Genomic DNA, 20,546 nt, shown 5'->3' with positions numbered 1-20,546 from the left:
TGGACAACACTGTACAAAGGAATGTAGTCAGGAGGGAAACATGGGGTGGCAGCATTTCTCCAGTGTAGAAGATATAACAGGATGCTGCTTAAACCACAATGCTAGGATTAAGTGACTCTTGGGGGCCACACCCAGGTAACCCTTGTATGGCAGGACTAAGTTCATCCTTGTTGACAGCAAAACTGGTCACAGAGGATAAACCCTCACAGTTTAAATAAACCTGAGATTAATCCACAGTCCTTTGCAAAAAGCAGTTTGCCTCTTTATAGGACAATACAGCACGTGAGCACAGACACCTCCTTGTCCTCAGTGTGGATCCCAGCCAAGCCACCATCACACCAGCCCCCCCGACCTGTCAGAGGGAGCGGCTGTCACTGTGTCCACCAGGAGTACCAGGGGACCGGTACCCAGAGGCAGTAGCCAAGAACTGGCACAAACAGGGACGTGCTTCTGCACAGGCTTGCTCCCACAGCTGTGGAGGGACGCACAGCCATCTAGCGGCTAGTTCTTCCGGGAGAGACTGCTGCAGAAGGTAGCGGTCCAAATTTTAATCTCATGCTATATATATATTTGTTGATGTTTTGCAATTATTTCTACGCACTTTATTTTATTCCAAAATTACATCAAACCTAACATTTGGGAGCAAATATTATGAGAGACTACTCTATAAGAAAAATCTAAGTGTTAAAGATAAAGACCTAATATTTTTTCTACTAATCACAAGGACTAAAGAGTGATCCCACACGTAGTAAAAGATGAAATCATATCACAATTCCAAAATCTAATGAAATTCAATTATGTTGGTAAATTAAAATCCTACAAGAATATAAGAAGGTGAGTTGAGATGGACCATTACACAGCGATATTAAAAAAATGGAAAAAGAGGCACCTCTACATACCTGGTAGGAAAAAGCTTTTTATTCTATGATTGTTGTTTTATAGGAGAACACTTATGTTTCAAAACCACAGGTAATTGAAACACAATAGTAAGAGCACATACACAGTGAAGGTAATTTAAATATTACATATATGTCAACATCTTCTACGAAAGAGGCTAACATACAGTTATGTGATATTCAGCCCTCTCCCATCAAAACAACCCCCAGCTGTATGCAATGCTAACTCCAGTAAGGAAATTGGACCCCAGAATTTCCCATTGTCTAATTAGAAGCAAGAGATCTGCTGATCCTTAGTCAGAGTTGGGAAAGTCGTCTTCGCCTTTGGCCATGAAAGGTTTGAGGTTCAGCCATTGGTTTGCGTACCTGAGTCATACTTTGCCTTTATCAGAAGAACCAACAGAGCAGCAATAAAAAGTAAACTGTATTTTTTTTTTGTCTTGTATTGATTAAAAAAGACTGTCCTTTATATCTTAGATAATGAAAGACATTGAGGGTTAAAAAAAAAAAAAATCAATTTCCAAGAAAAATATCTTTTTCTTTCTTTCCATTTAAAATCTAAATTTCCATTTGTTGAATACAAAGCTGTCAGATTTGATTTTTGGAAGCATCCTCATCATTAGTGAGCTTCTCTTACTTTCTGTTTTTAAAGGGTGATTAATAGTGTCAAAACACAAGCTTTTTAGGCACCTCCCACGAGAATTCTTCTCTTCCAAAGTGACCATAACATGCAGTCTTCTGGTAAATGGGCTTTCTTAGGTTCAAATCCCTGTGTGTATAATAAAAAGAAGAGAAAATTTTTCACATTAAGATACTTTATGATAACTAAAATTAAAATCCTGACGTTGATATCCATTTCATGCCCTTAGTCAGGCATGCATATTGTGGAGATGCAAGCATACCAGTGAACATGTCCAATGGAGAACCGTAACAACGACAACAAAACTTAAATGTGAAGTACTTTAGGGCTACAGCAAAAGTTGTTATTGAGAATTAATAATTTTAACAGAAAAGGTGAAATAACCTCCAATTCCTTTTGTAAAACAAAGCATATCTTTCTTCACAGCAAAGTAACCTAAAATTATTGGAATAAAAAAAATTATCTTATTTTATTTAAATTCCACATGCTATATAAGGCCAGATGATGAAATGTTTATGTTTCATATGAAACTTGAAAAGTACATCTGTTGTCTTAAAAGATACGGCACACTGGTAAATCCATAAAAAGTATCAACTGTGAAGACTGACAATGACAAAATGAGAGAAAAGTCTCTTTTGTACTGCATGGAACAATCCCATGCTGATTCAAGAGCCTGACTCTTACATTGTAACATCTAATGGTTTTACAGGAAGTCATTTCTGGGATGTGATCACCAAGATATTTTCCTTTTTGTGTGTTTCTATACCTGACAATGACTCCAGGCCGAAGATCAAAGTTTTTGTGCACAATGTCCAGCAGCTCTTTCTCTGTTATTTTGGAAGTTCCATAAGTGAACAGTGAAATGGATAGTGGATGAGCTACCCCAATGGCATAAGAAACCTATGGCAAAAAAGACACCATAGTCAGCAAATAAACTCGGTACCCCAGTCGCCAAAAGTGTGCAACAGAAGAAAGAATTCATTCATGAACCGTCTTAGGAAAACTAAAGGCATCATCTCCTCCATTTCCCATATTTGTGCAATTTGTATTTGCAGAAAAAAAAAAAGATAAAACTTATGCTGATGTCTCTGGTAACTTTCTTTTCCATTATCCAGTTACCCCACGTTTATTTCCATGATAGGTGTCAAAGGGTTGAGGGCTCAATAAATGTCCAGAAAAACAGCCAATGAAATGAAAGTTAAATTAAAAGGCTGAGCTTCGAGAAGGTGATAGCCTATTAGCGACATTACAGTGGTCTTGAACCAGGCACGTCAAGGTCTTCCTTTCTTCAACCCCAAGTCATGATCAAGACTGCTTCTACTACAGTGTCTCATACAATGTGTGTTCAAGGTAAAATTGAAAAGGAAAAATCCTTTTGAGAAAAACAACATTCATAGCAAAACCATACCTGAACCAGAACACGGCGACAGAGTCCAGCTTTCACAAGAGACTTGGCCACCCAACGGGCTGCATACGCAGCTGATCGGTCCACCTTCGTATAGTCTTTGCCAGAAAAGGCACCACCTCCATGGGCTCCCCAGCCACCGTAAGTATCCACAATGATCTTTCGACCAGTAACACCAGCATCACCCTGAATCAGCAAAAGAATTCGCCCATTTTACAATCCATTTTATTATAAGTCTCAAACAATGATATGCATCCTTCAGAAGGCTACAAGAAGGTGTAATTTCACCACATATGGATTGCTGTGGGGAAGATGAAGGAATGAACTTGTCTCACCAAACTACAACGGTGGCTATAAGTGTTCTTGAAAGCCAGATTCATAGGACAAGCCATTCACAACTGCAATCAAGTAAACAGGTTTATACACAGATAGCTACAGCATGCACTGCCTATTTCAAAAGTAAATATTCCAGACAATATGGGAACTTTGGTTTAGAAGTGACATATCTACCACATCCAAACTGAATACAGAATATTGCTAACAATTTATGTGCCATATAGGAAGTATTGACAGGTTTTACACTGTTAAAAAAGTAATAATCAGGCTTTCATATCTTTTGGTCAAAATCTGAAGTTGTGTGAATATTAAATAGTAGATGACTTTTTTGTATTTACCATTGAAAGGTATGTCAGTGCTACTTTATCAACCCTGGAGACATTCAAAACCCGCCTGGACGTGTTCCTGTGCAACATGCTCCAGGTGACCCTGCTCTGGCGGGGGGGGTTGGACCAGATGATCTCCAGAGGTCCCTTCCAACCCTATGATTCTATGATTACATGGAAGCAAGCACCCAACACTTCCAGTGCGGTATCATTACAGAGACTGTCGTACAAATATGGACTAAACCCCACATTTTCAATCCCAAAATATTTATAGTCTAATTTAAACTATACACAACAGGTATGGAGTAGTAAGCAGTTACAGGTAATTGAGAAAGAACGATTACTTCTTTCTAATAACAGGTACTTGTTGTGAATATTCTAAATATTCTAAATTGTGAATATTCTAAAATATTAAATAAGGAAGTGCAGATAAACTTCTAGCTGCCTACACAGCTATCCTGATTGCACCTCACAAGTACTTCATATTTTCATTTGATCTTGGCTAGCTGATCAGTACCTGTTTAATTGCCTAACCCTCCCAATTTACCAAATGCTTAATCTTTCCAGTGTGAATGGAAACATGGTCAAATTTGAAATTCAGTCTCCACCTGTGCAGGCAGGTTTGAGATTCTGTGGAATATCATGTCAGTAAAATTCAACTGCTGGAACGTTTGCATGGCAAACACAAGCGGAGAGTCAAAGTTTTTCTTAGAAAGACTGTGTGTCTTGTCTACACAGAAGAAAACCTTTGGCACTGTTTGTTCCATGCTGCTAAGAAAGCAGCAAAATGTAAATCTGAATTGCAGATAGCTGAGCTTATTTAAAGGATCCTGTCCTCCTGAGGCTCTTCTGCTTGAATCAAAACTTTCTGATGGCACAGACAATTGCAACAAGAATGCCTCATGTGCCATCATGACTTGACTGCAGAACCAAGTAACAGGAAGAGAAATGGACCGGTGAAAGGGAAACAAACAAACAAACAAACAAACAAACACCAAAACCTCTCATTTTAAAGGTGCTGAAAGAGCACAAATGCATTTGTAAGGCCTGTGGAAGCCACCTTTGAAACGAGCTGTAATGTCTTCATAGTACCAGTGGGTGTTGCTGTTCGAAAAATGGTGATAGCAGCAAAATTGCTAATTTTGCCATAGCCAGAATTCAAGGTACTACAGTGCTCAAAAACATAAGGTGAACGTCCCGAGTGAAATACATGTGTCTTCCTCGGATGAACTGAACTGGAGATTAAAATGCCTTCTATAGCTAGCGTTGTTAAAAATAAAACTGAGTAATACTCATAAAAAGTAATCAGAAAGTTCAAGATGTAAAAGACAAGGAAAGAAACAGTTATTTTCTGATTGCCGCAATGTTATTGTAAATTGCACAAGTGATGATAGCATTTGTAAGGCCATGGACAGACAGACAGATTGACCCATACTAAGTAAACTTGTCCCAGGTTTAAAAAGCTGCAAACACACACTGCAACGTGCCTCTGTGTATGTGCAAACATATGAAATACACAGTAGAAAAAGCAAAAAGAGTAGAAAAGGTATTCACAGTTGGCTTACCAAATGCAATTATATTACATTTTTAAATTGGTGCAGTTCAGTGCACACCTGAAAATTTTCATATGTGTAGCCTTCTTTTTATACGTAGCTGTGATTGCTGCATTGGTTTATTTGCTCCAAGTTAAAGCTCAAGTTTGCCTCTCCATTTGTCCATAGTCTAGGATGTCAATGATTGTATAATCATTATTATAATGATTCATCTCATCACCTTCCTACTTATTCCGTGGCACTAATGTCAAAAAGACACAGCACCTTAGAAATAATTCTGGGAAATTTCAGTAAATTAATGAACTTGAACAGCAAAGGAAAAACAATATCTACTTGGATTTGTTGTAAAATTGGACTTCATTTCAGGAAGGAGCTTTGAAGTTTTGCTGTGATAGTGAACTGAAGACTAAAACATTGGAAATGGTGAATTTCTTTCCAAAAACTAAACCTCAGAAGTCCTGATCCTACAGAGAGTGGAAGTTCTGCCTGACTTCTGTGATCAAATTATAAATCCCAGGTCCTCCATTGCCTAGATAAAGCAAAAGCAACATTTATTTTTGTACCATGAGAAGCCTGTTAGGGGCTGATTTTCAGAACAGATGAACACCTTCAGCTCTCATTGGTGTCAGGCAGAACAGTGTGAGCTATACGGACCTGAAAACCAGGTTCACTGTAAGAGAAGTAAACCTTCTCTTGTCCATCTCTTTGTAAAGAGTGCTTTTCCTGAGAAAGGGTTGCATGTCTCTCTCAGTGCTGCAGTTGGGAGAGCTTAAGGAAACCCAGAGCTGTACATTCCACATGCAACATAAGATTCTGCTCAACTTGCCTGCCTAGTCACAACACGTGTGATACAACCATGCCCTCAGAGGTTACTTTGGCACACAAAGTGCTTCCCCCACAACTGCAGCTTGCTTTTTACTCCCTAGGACAGACATGCCAAAAAGCTGAGCATTTATTTTAAGACACACACCCAATGACAAAGGCAAGTTGATAAAAGCACCAAAATAATACAACACAAACCTGAGGCCCTCCAATAACAAAACGTCCGCTAGGTTGAAGGTGATAAATAGTTTTCTCATCCAAGTATTTTGCAGGGACAACAGCTTGGATCACACGATCCTTCAGGGTTCTGCGCATATCCTCCAATGAAATGGTTTCATCATGCTGCACAGATATCACAATGGTGTGAACACGCACCGGGATGACTGCTCCATTCTCCTGCATATACTGAACTGTGACCTGAACAGAACAGGGAGATGGAGGAAGTAAAAAACAAAATTGCTATAAAACCTATTACTGGTCTACATCAAAAGTCATGCTATACAAAGAGCAAAATTGTAGCAAATGTCATTGCTGATGTTATAGTGATCACTGCTCACATTGCTGCCAAGGTATGGGAGATGAAGCCTATTTTTTCATTCGTCATTTTTGCTGTGCTGAGAAAAATAAATAAATAAAAAGACTCAATATGGACAACCAGATTTTCTATGAAATTGTCCAAATGTGTAGTTCCATTGGGATTTCCAGTAAAACTCCCAAGCCTCAGAAATGGATGTTTTCAGCGCATCTTCAAAAAGACCAACCCAAATCCCTAAATACAAAATCAATCCTTTGGATCTCCCATCGCTTTTTCAAAAATTACAGACCACTTAGGTCTGAAGGGTTAAATGTTTCTTCACTGGTAGGTGTTTTAAGTGCTCCTAGCACTCTGATATAGGTTAACCATTTTCCAACAGTCAAGGAGACAATATTATAAGCAGTGGAAATGTTATATCTGCTACTTGTAGTTTATATATCTTCTACTTGTAGGTTATCCCCATACTCTGAACACCATCAATTGCTGTTTTTAAAAATATTTAAGATTTCTGCAAAGAAAATGTTTGCGTTTTCAATGATCTGGACTGTCTCTAGCAGTATTTACCTGTGTCTTAGAGTCAGGTCTCAGCCAAGGAAGTTCTCCATTACGCCTCAACTCTGCTAACTTGGCATTCAGTTTATGAGCAAGAATAATTGTTAGAGGCATACATTCTTCTGTCTCGTCTGTTGCATAACCAAACATCAAACCCTACAGGAGGAGAAGATATGCTTCAATCACTGTTAAAAGCATCACAACCAAAGGCAACAAGATTTCATCTGAAGCAAAGAGTAAACAGTACCCTCTGGTTTACTTTCTACTGTTTTACTTTACAGTGCAAGAAGCCTAAACTGAGGTCAGGCTCCAACATGTTGCAGTGTAATGAGAAACAAACCACGTTCCTAGAATTTTTCACTGAAAGCCTGAAGGTTTCCATGTTGAGCTGGAAACCTGGACAAAAAGGGAGAAGTTTTGGTGAAAAAATCAGGTTATTTCACAGAAATAAAAATATGTTGGAGCAAAAAAATTTCTGTCATAGGAAAGGTGTTATAATTAGCCTGGAAAGGTTGTACAGGCTTTTATGTATGAATACAAACACACTTGTACTGCAGCTTGCATCTGAAATTTCAGTGGAATGAGATGTGAATACTCCATGAAGGACATACGATTCAACAGTTTATGGCACCTGCCTCAGATTTTCAATGCTACATGCTTCTAGTCACAGCTTCTGCTCTTATTCAGTCATGTTCCCTGCATCAGGTTATCATTTGTTAAACAGAGTTACCAGCATTTTCTTTCTCTTCATCCAATGTATGTTGTGACCAAAAAAAAAAGAAAAGACAGGAAGGTACTTTGATACAATGGGAAGGGAGGCCAACAAAGTGCCAAAGAAAGTCAGATATCTTTTCATGTTATGCAGTATTATGTCCCCATGACAGCATAAAAGCATTTTAATTTAGTCCTCAAGGGTTTTTTGAACAATATTAGCTTTGCTCCTGGACTCTGATAGCTCCACTTATGGTTCTCAACAGCGTTGTTATAAACTAGATATTACTACTAATGATAACTACTGTAAATGTTAAACTCGCTCATATTGGCATCAGTCAGATTATGGTGGTTTTATGTTAGCATCTTTCTCTTGGGAACATACCATAATTATCTACATGTGTTATTTAGCTCATAGAAATGCAGCTTGGACAGCCTTAATTATGTGGAACACCTATTAAAATAGCTGCCTCTGGGAAATAAGTGAGAACTAAAAGTACTCTGGCATATTTGCCTTCATTGTACTAATGCTGAAGACAGTTGAAACATCGCCTAATTTTGTGCTGTGTAAAATCTCACGAGTTCTGTGAAAGTAAACAGATCCTTTGTTTATTCCATCTTACAAGACAAGTCTGGCTGCAAGACAAATGGTCTAATGAAGCTAGAGCTACTCAACAAAAACATGAAATACATAAGCAAAAAACCTTCCTGAGTTCTAAGGACACATCCTAAGCTACTACAAACTGCCACAGCTTTCCTAACTTGCATGAAGTGCTGTAACAAACACCAGGCAAAAGTTTGACCTCAAAGAACTTCCAGCTGTTTTAATAAATACATGGGTTTTATTCTGGGGTAGTCCAAGATGGAAGTGTGGAAATCTTCACATGGGTTTTGATTTAGAAAATAGGGCAATAAGATGGGGTAAATTTTTTCCATTCAATAGCTTTGATGTTTTAGATGTGATGTTACATGTACCTGATCTCCAGCACCAACATCCTCTTCATTCCTGTGTAAATGAACACCTTGGGCAATATCAGGTGACTGCTGTTCCAGTGCCACTAAAACATTGCAAGTCTTGTAGTCAAAGCCTATTTGGAAAAAAGAATAGTGGTGAATTAGCTTTTTTCTGTCACAATTAAAGAAAGTAACACGGAACCATATGAAAAAATTTTCATTCCGAAGGATACTGCATTCAGAACTCAAAACCTAACTGCTATTTTTAGTGAAATTTTTTGTCAATACAACACTTGAAACCTTTTTTGGAAGGGGGGGGGTTATAGGGTTGCCTTTATTGCTTGTTACTGCTTGTTTTCTCTTGCATTGTCACCCTATGCCAAGCCAATTCACATTATGAATTGTTAACTGCAGAAAACTAGTGAAAAAAGTAAATCATGAACCTCTCCTAAATCAATAGTATTAAAAACTTCTACATAAATTTCTAAAAGCTGATGTTTTCAGGAACCGAAGGCTCTGCTCTCTGATACATTATTTGTAATACATGTAAAGCAATGTGTGTATTTAAGTCTCTTGCAGGAGTTTGTAGGAGAGCCACAAACAGAGAAAAAAAAAAAAGCAGATTCAAGTCTCACAGCAAACCTGAAAGTAGAAATTTACCCTACATTACTTTCAAAGAACAAAAGGAAGGTTTTAAAAAGAAATTGAAAGACTTACAGAAGACCGTGGCAAAATTTTCCACCTGTTCCTAGGTATATTAATAGCAACTTGCTTCTCTCCAAATCCAACCTTTCCTAGAACTGTAGCTGCTGACCAAACTCATGGTCAGCCAGTACAACATACATACATGTCCATATGCATGTGATCCACTTGAAGAATGCTCCTCACCCTCTTTTACGTAGGCTATGTGGAGAAGAAAAGTTATATTTCTGTGTGCAATTGCTTGGTTTATCTTTTTGTTTTACTTCTGCATAGAAATTGTTTTTCACTGGGTCACCACATCTCCCCTTATCATTTTTGGCAGTTGGGATAAAAAGGAGATTTATGACCTACTAGATTTGCCAGCGTTTTCTGAAAGCACTGCTGTTACTTGATGGTGGAGGTAACCTGCAGATGTGCTGGTATAGTACTCTCCCTCCACAACGTCCCTGTAAATTCAATAGCAATTAAAGGACTGCAGGAAACAACTTTTTTTAACCAAAAGCTCTTAAAAGATACACTCCACTGTAACAGTAAACTCAGAATATTTGTAATGTATAAACAGATACATGGCAAATTAGAAAATTAAATGTGTCTGGTATATAAAGCATTTTGTCTTTTTTATCATTTGTGCATCATACAAACTGGATTTGGGCTGCACACTGGGCAGTGTAGGAGGAGTTGTTCAGAGCTAACAAAGCACCTTGCACAGTGAGAACCTGCCTTACACAGAATTCAAGATGCTACCACAGTACAAATATATAATGGTACAACAAAATGAAGGAGCTTCCTTCTTCTCTCTCTTTTGCACCAAGATGCATCATTTGGCTTGCCAAATGAATAACCACGATTCAAGTTCTTGCAGGTTTGGAGGAGTGGTAGATTCTGTGGCTCAAGATGCAGTTAACCATTCTGGCCTAATACCACAGTCCAAAGTACATTCTGCCAACTCCCTTTCAGTTTTAACTAATGTATGATGGTTTTTCTACTTACTGGGTAAAGCCAGAAAGCGTATCACGTAGCACCATGTAAGCAGCATTCACACAGGATATTCAGTTTTTATCAGGCTTCCTAAAGCCCATACATGGAAATGGTGACAGACCTGTTTTGCAGTTGCCTATTTCTTGCTCTTCAAGGATTTCATGAGTTTTTCCACCAACCTTTAGCTGAATCATCATAGCCAATATGTCTAATTGCATCTCGGACAACTCGTTGATAATCCACAACAGCACGAGATGTGATCTCCCCACAAAGCAACACCATTCCTGTCTTACATACTGTCTCTGAAAAGAGAGATGAAAACGGAATTATAACAGCAGAATAACCCATTCCAATAAGACAAATAACTATGCTTGTGATGATGGTGATTTTTCCTAGATGTATACCAGGTTTTACCCAGATTATACCCAGATGTACTGGGTATATACAGCTTAAGTCCTTTCTACCCATATTTTCAGCATTATTGGCCCCTTCAACAACAAATTCTTTTCATATACACCATAATCTGAAAGTAAGGAAAGGACTAATATGTCTAATTTACAAATGGGAAGGTCCAAACACTGAGCATGATTCAGTGATATGCACAGACTTTAGGGAAATATAGCATTAAACTGTGATTTCTAAATCCACTTAATCACTCTAAGGTACGTACTGAGGCTAAATAAAACTCACCAGTGACCAACTACTTTGAAAACTTGCCTCCAGTCCCAGGAGGAATAATCTGAAGATGGGGTTTAGTTACATAATACGTGAACCTGAGAGTTGATGGTACAACTCTTTCTGAAGAGATTTCAAAAAATAAGCAGTTATGGCGACTTGGACTGAAAAAAATAGTACTTTATTAAATATAGTAAATTAACTTTTCAACAAAACATTCAATTATTCTTTCAAAAATCCACTGTAATGAAGAAACATCTGTTTCTCCCAGGAAAATCTAGTCCACGCACAAAATTAACTATCCTACCCTTATACAGCCTGCTTAGCCTTCAGTCTTTATAAAAACTTGTACTGTTCATTCCCATCTCTCCTCGTCTTGGAGACTAATTCTTATGTATTTTTTTGAGAGAAAAAATGAGTTAGCACCAAGGTCTTTACGAAGATCATAAAAGAAAGAACGGTGACTGACTGATGACTTAAAGCAGCAAACAACTTACCGCAAGCAACTTTGGCATTCGGGTCCTGTTTGAGATGGGCGTCTAGTACAGCATCACTGATTTGATCACAGATTTTATCTGCAAGATATCAAAGTTGTGATTCAAAACCATAGCACTCAGTACAAAACATGGAGGGTTTGCATCACTTTGAATAGGCAGGTATTTCAGCAAGGAATTATTTTATGGCTTATTACTGGAGTATTTAAGCTATCTAAATAGAAAGACATATGAAACATCCTGCAAGAAAAGTCAGTAGATACAATGGGAATTGCTTACTGTTGTAAACTAACGGTGACTACAACTTTACCTGTAGTTTTCTGCACTTAAGTGTGCAACAAGTACGCTATGCATAGAATTACCTGAGAGGCTGAGGTTTTACTCCCAGCCTTCTCCTTCTCTAACACTGCAAGCCAACACAGCACGCGCTCCACGTCAGAAGTATTCTAACAAGAAGGTGGTATTCCACCATCACCTTCCATCTCCCCAGCAGAAAGCTAGAATGTACCTGACCAACACTGCTGGTAAAGCCTGAGAAAGCGTTCAGATTAATACAGATAATGCAGAGCTCAGAGTCAAGTGCCTGTTTCGGGTTTGCTACTTCCCACCGTTTCCTACCATCCTGCAATGCCATCTCCTAATAATCCCTCCAACTCCCCTAAGGCAGGGGAGCGAGCAGCACACACAGAAGCAAGAAGGGGTTACCAACTGAAGTTTGCCTGAGGTAAATCTTGAACATATCTTCAGTTACATCCCAAATACTAAGGTTTCGGCTCAGGTTTATCATAATAATCTTTCTCTTTTTCTTTCTTTCTTTTCTTACCTTCTTAATGAATAATGAATCTTAATCAAATAATGTAGCTAATCTAATGAACACAGAAGGGCAGCACCCACAGCAACGCCTTCCACAGGAAAATGCTACATTTTCTTCATATATTTTTATTTTATTGTTCTTAAAAAAAGTCTAGTATTGTATACTATGTTTAGATGTTGCCATAACATGCTGTGTGGCAAAATAATCTCCTACCTTGACGTTTGCAACACAACCTGTTGGAAAGCAAAGTTTTGTACGAGTATGTCATTAGAGCCTTTTAATACGTTTAACCTCAAGTCAAAATAAATTCTCATTTATTTTTATGAGGAAGGTGTACATTTATCTAAGAGGGACAAACCAAAGACTAGAGAACCGATGTGATTCTGACACTCTTCAAAACAGAAAAAACGAACGCAAAAGACAATTAGCAAATGTAAGTTGCATTGGAACTTTCAGCCTTGCAAGAACTGTACATGGATTACTAAATTTGGGACAATTATTACCAAAACCAGGAATCAGACACCTTTCTTGCAATTCAGTTAGAAGTCCAAATGAACCTTGTTTAGCAAGACTGGGGACACAGGTGGCAGGGGTGATTAAAATTATCTCCGTTTGCTCTCTTCAAAGTTTCTATTTTTATCAGTAAATATAGCTGTATTTTCAAGCATAAGAGCAAAAATTATTGATGAAAATATGTAATTTTTGATTACCTGGGTGGGACAACAGAGCAACTGGGATAGGATGACCTTCTTAGTGTAGGTCCAATGCCCTGCAGTAAACTCATAGTGATTGAGATGGCTTTGTAATCTTTTTTCCACCACCCGTAGTTTCTATGCCAGGAACAACTTTTATCCCTGTCCTTGCTCCACATGAAGCACATCTCACCTGCAGTAGGTGCCAACGTCCCATGCTTGTCTAAGTTCCCTGTATGGCACATACCGGGATATTACATACATACTTTCCAAAGCATTTAAGAAGGGCACAGGTAATCCCATATGACTAATTCATCCTCATTTCTCCTCATGGTACCTATCTGGTACAAAGAACCTTATGTTGGTTTTGCATGCTGGGGTTGAAATCAATTCATGAATTAAAACTTCCACTAAATGTCTCAAGGGAGCATTAGCCATAGTAGGCAGTGAAATCAATAAGGGATGATTTAACAGGATGTTTTCATGGCTGTTTTTTTTTTTCTTTTGTATGAACTGTATCATTAGTATCTACAGTAGATAGAAAAGCAGCTCTTTTGCATCCCTCTCAGAGAAATAACACAGCAAACATTCATGAACCAAAAGCATATGTCCACATTTACAGAAGGGGAGCATTTGTCTTACAAAACTGTTACTCTGAAAAGATTATGATAGAAAACCAGATGAACAGTCGTCCATAGAAATGAAATTATCTCCATACAATAGGATTTGTGACATTGCTACAGAAATACTGAATTTTGGTGGTGGTATTCCAAAGATGACATTAAGAAGCTGCAGGAAGGTTTAAGATAGACTGAGAAGAATGCCCCCAAATCAGAAAAGTCTGTCTTACAGCATGAAATCAATCAAGAGCAATCTAGTTTTGAAAAGCTGAAGGAAAGGCAACCTACCAGAGGAAATCCTTACAGGCATTGGGATCACAGTCTCTAAGAACCTAAAAATAATATGCTGAGAGAAAAGTTTTTGCCTGATGGACAATAATGTAACTACAGCTGAGAGCTGGAAATTAAAGAGAGACAGATACAGATTCAAAAAGGAATATTTTAAAAGGGTGAGAATCCAGTGAAAGGATTCCTTGTTCCTTCAAATCTTTAGATGAAAATTGGATATCTTTTTAAAAGGTATGAATGAAATTAAACCATAATTTACTGGCATGTTGGAAGAATTCTTGCACGAAATGTTATTACCTGTGTATTGAGGTCAGACCAGATTATATATGAGAGGTCTGTTCTGGTCTTTAAAATATATGTGAGAATTTAATCAATTAAAACAATAAATCAGAATAATTTAATCCACTATGCTGATAGCATATCTTCAGATTAAGATAGGCTAAGACAAATCAGTTTAACAACAGTTGCCAGTCATATCTAATCGTTGTTGCAACAACCAACAGTTCTAGTACAACTAGATCCAAATACAGATACAGACATATCTATCAAGACTGGAAAGAGAAATCTAGCTGGATGATTGGCTGATTAATGCATTAAATTAAAGGCACGTCTATTAGTAAAGGTCTCTAGTGTAAAATAAAACCAGGCGTTCTATTTTTAGTAATGCTTAGCAGCTTCGTGCACCCTTCATTCTGTTATTTAAATTTCTCATTCCAATCATCCCATTTCTCTTATTAGCTGCTAAAGGTGACAGGACTTGTTTGTCCAATATTTCCTTCCTTTTTTTGTTCCTTCTTTTTTGGAAACAGGGAAAGCATAATGGACACCCCCAACCCCACCCCCCCACCCCCCCTGGTGAGGCCTTATTGTCTAAAAAAATGATGTAATAGGTAAGAATTCAGTTCATGCATACCTTCATGTAGTGAATTACTACCCAATAGGATGAATATTGCAAAAGGGATGTCTAGGCTGAGGATTTCTTGACTGAGTAGAAAAGTATTAGATAACCATGAATTCTTTTTGTGAAATCCAACCATCCCACAGACCCAACCTTATGGCAGAGGTGCCAATCAGCTGTAAAACAGCTCCTGCTAACTATAAAAGGAATGAATGAGTCCAGGGGAGCTGATGATAAAGCCTACTCAAATGCCCAGTTGTCAAATTCTGAAGTAAAGGAGGCATTCAACAACAAAAGTGATCTCTAATAATTAGAAGGAGCTTCAGTTTTCCAGAGAGTTGGACATAAGTTCGTGATGTGAATCTAGACTATGTAAGAGCCTAACACAAGCCATGACATCTGCAAGTTCTCAGGACCTCTCCAAGAATTCCGCTTCATGGATTCACCACACACACACACAAAATCTATGAACAGCAGTAACAACTGCAGTTAAAAAAATCTCCGCCCTTTGAAGCACAACAAACAGGTACAACCACACTTTTGGCTTTGATGGTGTAGTAAATATAATAAACATTGAACATCTCAAAAGGGAAGTTTGATTTTCTTAAAAACTTGTAATCATCAAAATAAAATTTGGTATGTTATTTATATCAACATTAAAAAATCATTTTAAACTAGAATGTGAAAATACATATTCAAAATATGATAAACTGAGGAATTCTCAGTTTTCTGTTAAAAAATTAAAACAGTCAACAAACTCAGATACTTATCATGAGCACTTCATCAAAAAATAAGCTTTCCACCAAAAAAGTTTCACTAGAAAGACTTCGAATAGCTGAATTCGAATAGCTGAATTGTGCTGTATTACATTTTTCCTATTTTAAGACTCTTGAGGAGTCCTAATTGATAACTGCAGTGGTACTTCAATATTAACACTACACTGTTTAAACATCTTGTACATCTGTTCTCTTTGTTCAATACACAGTTCACTGGAATATTATATATATTGCTAAGTATATACAATGTTTGACATTGTTAAGTATATATAACTTTAGATATAAGACATGCAAGCATCAACTTGCTGGAAAGATCTGCATTTTCTGTTCGTTTGTTTTCTTTTGTGTTTTTTTTCTCTGAATATCCAGAAGATAAACATGTTTCTAATATGGTTGGAAAACTGAGGGTGCTTTTAACAGATGTTTTCTCTTATATTTTTAAAGAGATTCCTTGATACTTACTGGAAAACTGAATGACATTCTGTTTGCAGGCAATTCCACCCGAAGTCACACCAGATAGGGGAAGGAATTGTTCTTAAGTAGTTTGGCACCTCTACGACATTGTGGGTCAGAGAAACACACAACACCTTTCAAAGCACAGTGAAACCAATGTGCAGCACGAACAGACGCTACTGGACAAAGCAAACTGGAGCAGTGACAAAAAACAGCTATCTAAAAACCACTGAAATCTTTTTCTTTCCCATGCTGCTATCTATGTGCTTTCATTATATTGAAATGAAGAAGTCACATGTAAATCTTCAGAGAGTTTGGAATTTACCCTACTAAATGCCAAAATTAAAGACCTGGAAGGAAGTCCCAAATTTTATACCCAAGTGATTTTGAAGAATTTGGACTGAGAAGATGGGATAAACAGAGTCTTCTATAAAGCCTTTGGGGAGCATAGGTAATACCTGTATGTTATTTCCAGCTATTACTTGCTTCTGTGGAATCTGGGCTTCTTAGTGACACACAACTCTTAGGCATTGCACAGGTATGAGGCAGTTCTCTGTATACCCAAATAAATAAGCATGTAATTTCTCCTGCTTTGTTTATTAAGAAGGAGGTCTCCATTAAAGCACTCAGTCCTCAGCTAATATAATCAGAACAATTCAAATTTCCACCAGACAAAGATCTGGTTCAGGATCTTTACTTCATATAATGCCCTCTAGCAAAATTATACTATTACATACAGAAGAGAAATAATCAGAAACATGCAAACTATCCATTTGGTATCAAACAGGGGAACTCAAAACTCACAATAAAATTCTAGTGCTACTGATAATGTCAGAAGGCCAACTACAGCCTAAGACACTGGGTCCCATTTTAAGAAATAGCCAACATCTTCCTGGATGATAAAAACCTAATAGCAAGTCTACATAGCCCGTGTAAAACCACAGAGAGGGAAAAGGGGGTTTGGCCAGGATGTAAAGGTGGCCAATTTGCTGTCAGAAACTAAAGCTATCGCTGAGACAATTAAGACCTATTGCTGGGCTGTGTTCAGGAGCAAGAATTTGCAGGACCACCCAGAATTACTTACTGTCAACCTGTCCTCCCTTGATTTGGAAAATCTGTACCTTTCCTTCGTCACAGGCGCTTGGGTTTTCAGTACCCTACATGAAGACCTAGGCTGTTTAAGAAAGTATAAGCATCACAGCCTTGAAAACATCTTGAGAAAATTTCAGTTTTTCACTCAAGCCTCTCAGGTTGCCACTTCGCATCTCATAGTACCTGCAGCCTCTGCCAGATGAAGGGCTGTACACAAATCTAACACGTGGTAACACTGTTTAACAAAGGTCTGCAAGTGTTTCAGCGCAGGAGGGAAATAATGCTCATGGGGCTTAGAAAAAGGCCTACTGAGGGCCAATAGACTTTTTTGAAATAAAGAAGGGAATCTGAATAAGAACTAAAAAAGAGCCCAAATTCTAAAAGAGAAAACAAGACAAAAAGAGAATTGGTAAACGAAGGAAATCAAGGGACAAAGCTAAACCTGGGGACTCAGTTGAACTCTTTCTGTTCTGAGACTTATCTATTATTGCCCTAGGGGGATTAAAAATAATGATTAAAGTAGCATAAACTGTGACCTGTCATCTTTGGAAATACCATCATCAATTTAAAATTACCATATCGCATAATATTATTTATCCTACAAAACTACTTTGCATGACAGACGCTGGATATAATTATATATAAATTTGAGATGAGACCTATGTCCCAAGGACTGAATGTTGTCGTCATTTTCTTATTGCGTTATGTCAGAAAGAACCCCAACTGGCTTAACCTGATGTAACTGCCTTGACATTGACAGAGACGTACTCAATTGCATCAGCCATGGGTTTGATCTGCAGTAATAAGTTAATATTATAGAAAAGTATCAGAATTATAGACATAAAATTCTCACTGCTGAACTTTCTATTCTCTGCTATGTCATTCCACCCATTTATGATTTACTCACATAACATGAGTACAGACATGAAAAAGCCTTATTATAGCAAAAGGTACAGGACACCAAATCAGCTTCTAAAATAAATAGACTTTTCAGGACATCAAACAGTCTATTGTGCCCCGGCCTCATTTGGGGGCACATTTGCTGTTGACATAAGGTATGTGTTTATGGCAGATGAACATTTGTTTTCAATAAAATTGAACTAAGCTCTGCTGACCATACATAAAGTTTAGCAAATAACTGTCCACTATTTGCTTAAGCAATTACATATATTGCATCAGATGATGGAATGGGGGGAAAAAAGTCAGCAACTGTGCCACATACAGCTGCTGGGACCATTGATTTTTAAAAGCTTTAAAATAGCCTGCTTAGATATATTCCTGTCGTGGGTGACAGTTTTAGAGCATAGCATATATGCAGGACAGTTTCAGAGGGCCTGTAAAGAGACGGAACTTGAGAAGCAAGGTATGCATTCTTCTCCATATGTGAAACTTGAGTCTATCAGAAATCTAGTTGTGCCTCCACAGCAATACTGAAATAAATTCAGATTAAAAGGAAGGAGCAGCAACCATACACCCCACTGCCCTCCTCAGACACCCTGCATAGGCACGTAAGCTCCTGTTGGAAGCACCCTAGTTATAGCGGTTCTGTAGTTTATATGGACAAGGTCCAATAGAAATAAAGTAAAAAGCACCCTGTTACAAATAACTTCTATAATAAGATTAATAGAATATGACTTCTTCTTCAGGCTTTTAAAACATTTTAAATAAAAATACTATTTTTTAATGCATTTGCGAAAGCTGGTTTCTTACCTGGATGTCCTTCTCCCACCGACTCCGATGTGAACATGAAAGCCCCTTCATCATCCAGTGTGTGATCACATAAACCGTCCACTGGCCCATTCATGATTGTGATGCTTTTCCTGATGGATTGTTATAAACAGTCGTTGAAGAGTTCTACCTTTAGTGTCTGCTTTAAAGGAGAAGGTTCTTTATTAGCAGGACTACTGCTGTCTTCACTTGCTACCTCTTACACTAACCTGAATTTCAGTGTGTGAAATCAGCGTATGCTTGCATCTGTGTACACACGCAAGGAGTATGCATGTGCCTGAAGTCTGTATCCCTACCTAGCCTGATCTGTCAGTCCCTGAGCTGCTCCTATATATGGAAAAGTGAAAGTGCCTAGATAATCATGTGAGGAAAATGGAAGAGCCCATTTCTTGGCAGGGGAGTTAGTTAACTTTAGGATATTTCACTAATTAACTCAGTTCTTGGAAACATTCTGCATTCGACCCGTGCAAGATTGGTTATCTTAGCAACTCAACTGAGCATGAAGTAACGCAGGAGTACTGCTCACAGTTCAGGTCAGCTGCCTCTTCAGTTTGTCTCTCCCCTAATTCTGGGATCTATGTTGTGCTTCCAAGTGTGTGTTGTGGTTTTACAGGGATAGGTAAAAAAATCTGTAAATGCATGTCTTCCCCAGCAAGGGGCTGGAAGAAGTTCGCTCTGCATGATATAACTGTGTTTTCCTTTTACTTTTTCATCTCTTGAAAAGTAGAATTCTCTCATGATTTTTTTTTCATTTTCATTCATTTCTCATGCACATTTGAGAGACGAAACATCTGATAAGATCTTGCATGACGAGTGCTTCTCATTTATGCAGACCTCTCCCTTCAGCCTTTGCTTTTCTTTTCCTTGGTCCTCTCTTCTATTAATTCAGATCCATCTCAATTCTCTTTTTGTATGATATTCTCATATTGTATTCCATAACCCTTAGAAAAACAGTAACTGCCACATCTGAGTACTCTGTGCTCAGTTCTGCTACTGAAAATCTCTTCTAGTCAGATGTCTCGCGTCTGGAATATGCTGGTGGTATGACAGGTATGAAGACAGGTGGCATTTTTGGGTATATGTGTCTTTAAGTTAGTATACAAAAGACAAGTAAACATACCCATGGGCCAGATCCAGAAACTGCCCAGCACTACTGCACCATTATAAAAAAGTGTAATTATTCTTAATTCCTTTACAGAAACCATTCTAGTCTCAAACTCAGGCCAAATCATTGGTCTATCAAAATAAAAAATTCCCTTTACTTCAATGAACACTGAATCATACCCTCTTAATCATTCAAAGCGTACCTGATACGTGGATTTGAATGAGTAACATACTGCTTGTTCCACTGATATCACTGATATCCAGTGATAAAGATCACTTTATATGGACCTTTGGATTCAAATTTCTGCTTTGCTACATATTTATGTAAGAATTCATTAGAATTTTCACTTTCTGCCTACATTCCTGAAAACAATAACCAATGCCTGTGAATGTTCACCAATAATCTGCTGTAGCATCGTCCCCATCATTGACATGGAATTGTTCATTTCAAAGACATTTTCTTGGTTTCCTGTTGTACAGAATTTACTTCACAGAATGAAAA

General features: G+C 37.9%; 1 protein-coding gene across 1 annotated transcript; it reads right to left on the bottom strand.

Moving 5' to 3' along the window:
* Positions 1 to 892: 892 nt before the first annotated feature.
* MAT1A (methionine adenosyltransferase 1A) lies at positions 893 to 19,258 on the bottom strand. Its single transcript, XM_054204816.1, has 9 exons — positions 18,923 to 19,258; positions 11,583 to 11,660; positions 10,590 to 10,712; positions 8,752 to 8,864; positions 7,078 to 7,221; positions 6,177 to 6,395; positions 2,945 to 3,127; positions 2,303 to 2,436; positions 893 to 1,665 (listed from the first exon to the last, which is right to left on the bottom strand). The coding sequence occupies exons 1-9, from the start codon at positions 19,014 to 19,016 to the stop codon at positions 1,563 to 1,565; spliced, it is 1,191 nt and encodes a 396-aa protein (XP_054060791.1). The 5' UTR covers positions 19,017 to 19,258; the 3' UTR covers positions 893 to 1,562.
* Positions 19,259 to 20,546: the final 1,288 nt, after the last annotated feature.

This window comes from Rissa tridactyla, chromosome 6 (genome assembly GCF_028500815.1).
Source record: "Rissa tridactyla isolate bRisTri1 chromosome 6, bRisTri1.patW.cur.20221130, whole genome shotgun sequence".
NCBI classification, from domain to species: Eukaryota; Metazoa; Chordata; class Aves; order Charadriiformes; family Laridae; genus Rissa; species Rissa tridactyla.
This window is presented reverse-complemented; position numbering and strand designations above follow the sequence as displayed.

Coding starts and splice junctions, on each gene's coding strand:
- MAT1A (XM_054204816.1), bottom strand. CDS start 19,016: ATGAATGGGCCAGTGGACGGTTTATGTGATCACACACTGGATGATGAA. Junction 7,222..8,751: donor ATGTTGGTGCTGGAGATCAG/GTACATGTAACA, acceptor CTCCTCCTGTAG/GGTTTGATGTTTGGTTATGC. Junction 1,666..2,302: donor CGGCCTGGAGTCATTGTCAG/GTATAGAAACAC, acceptor TTATACACACAG/GGATTTGAACCTAAGAAAGC.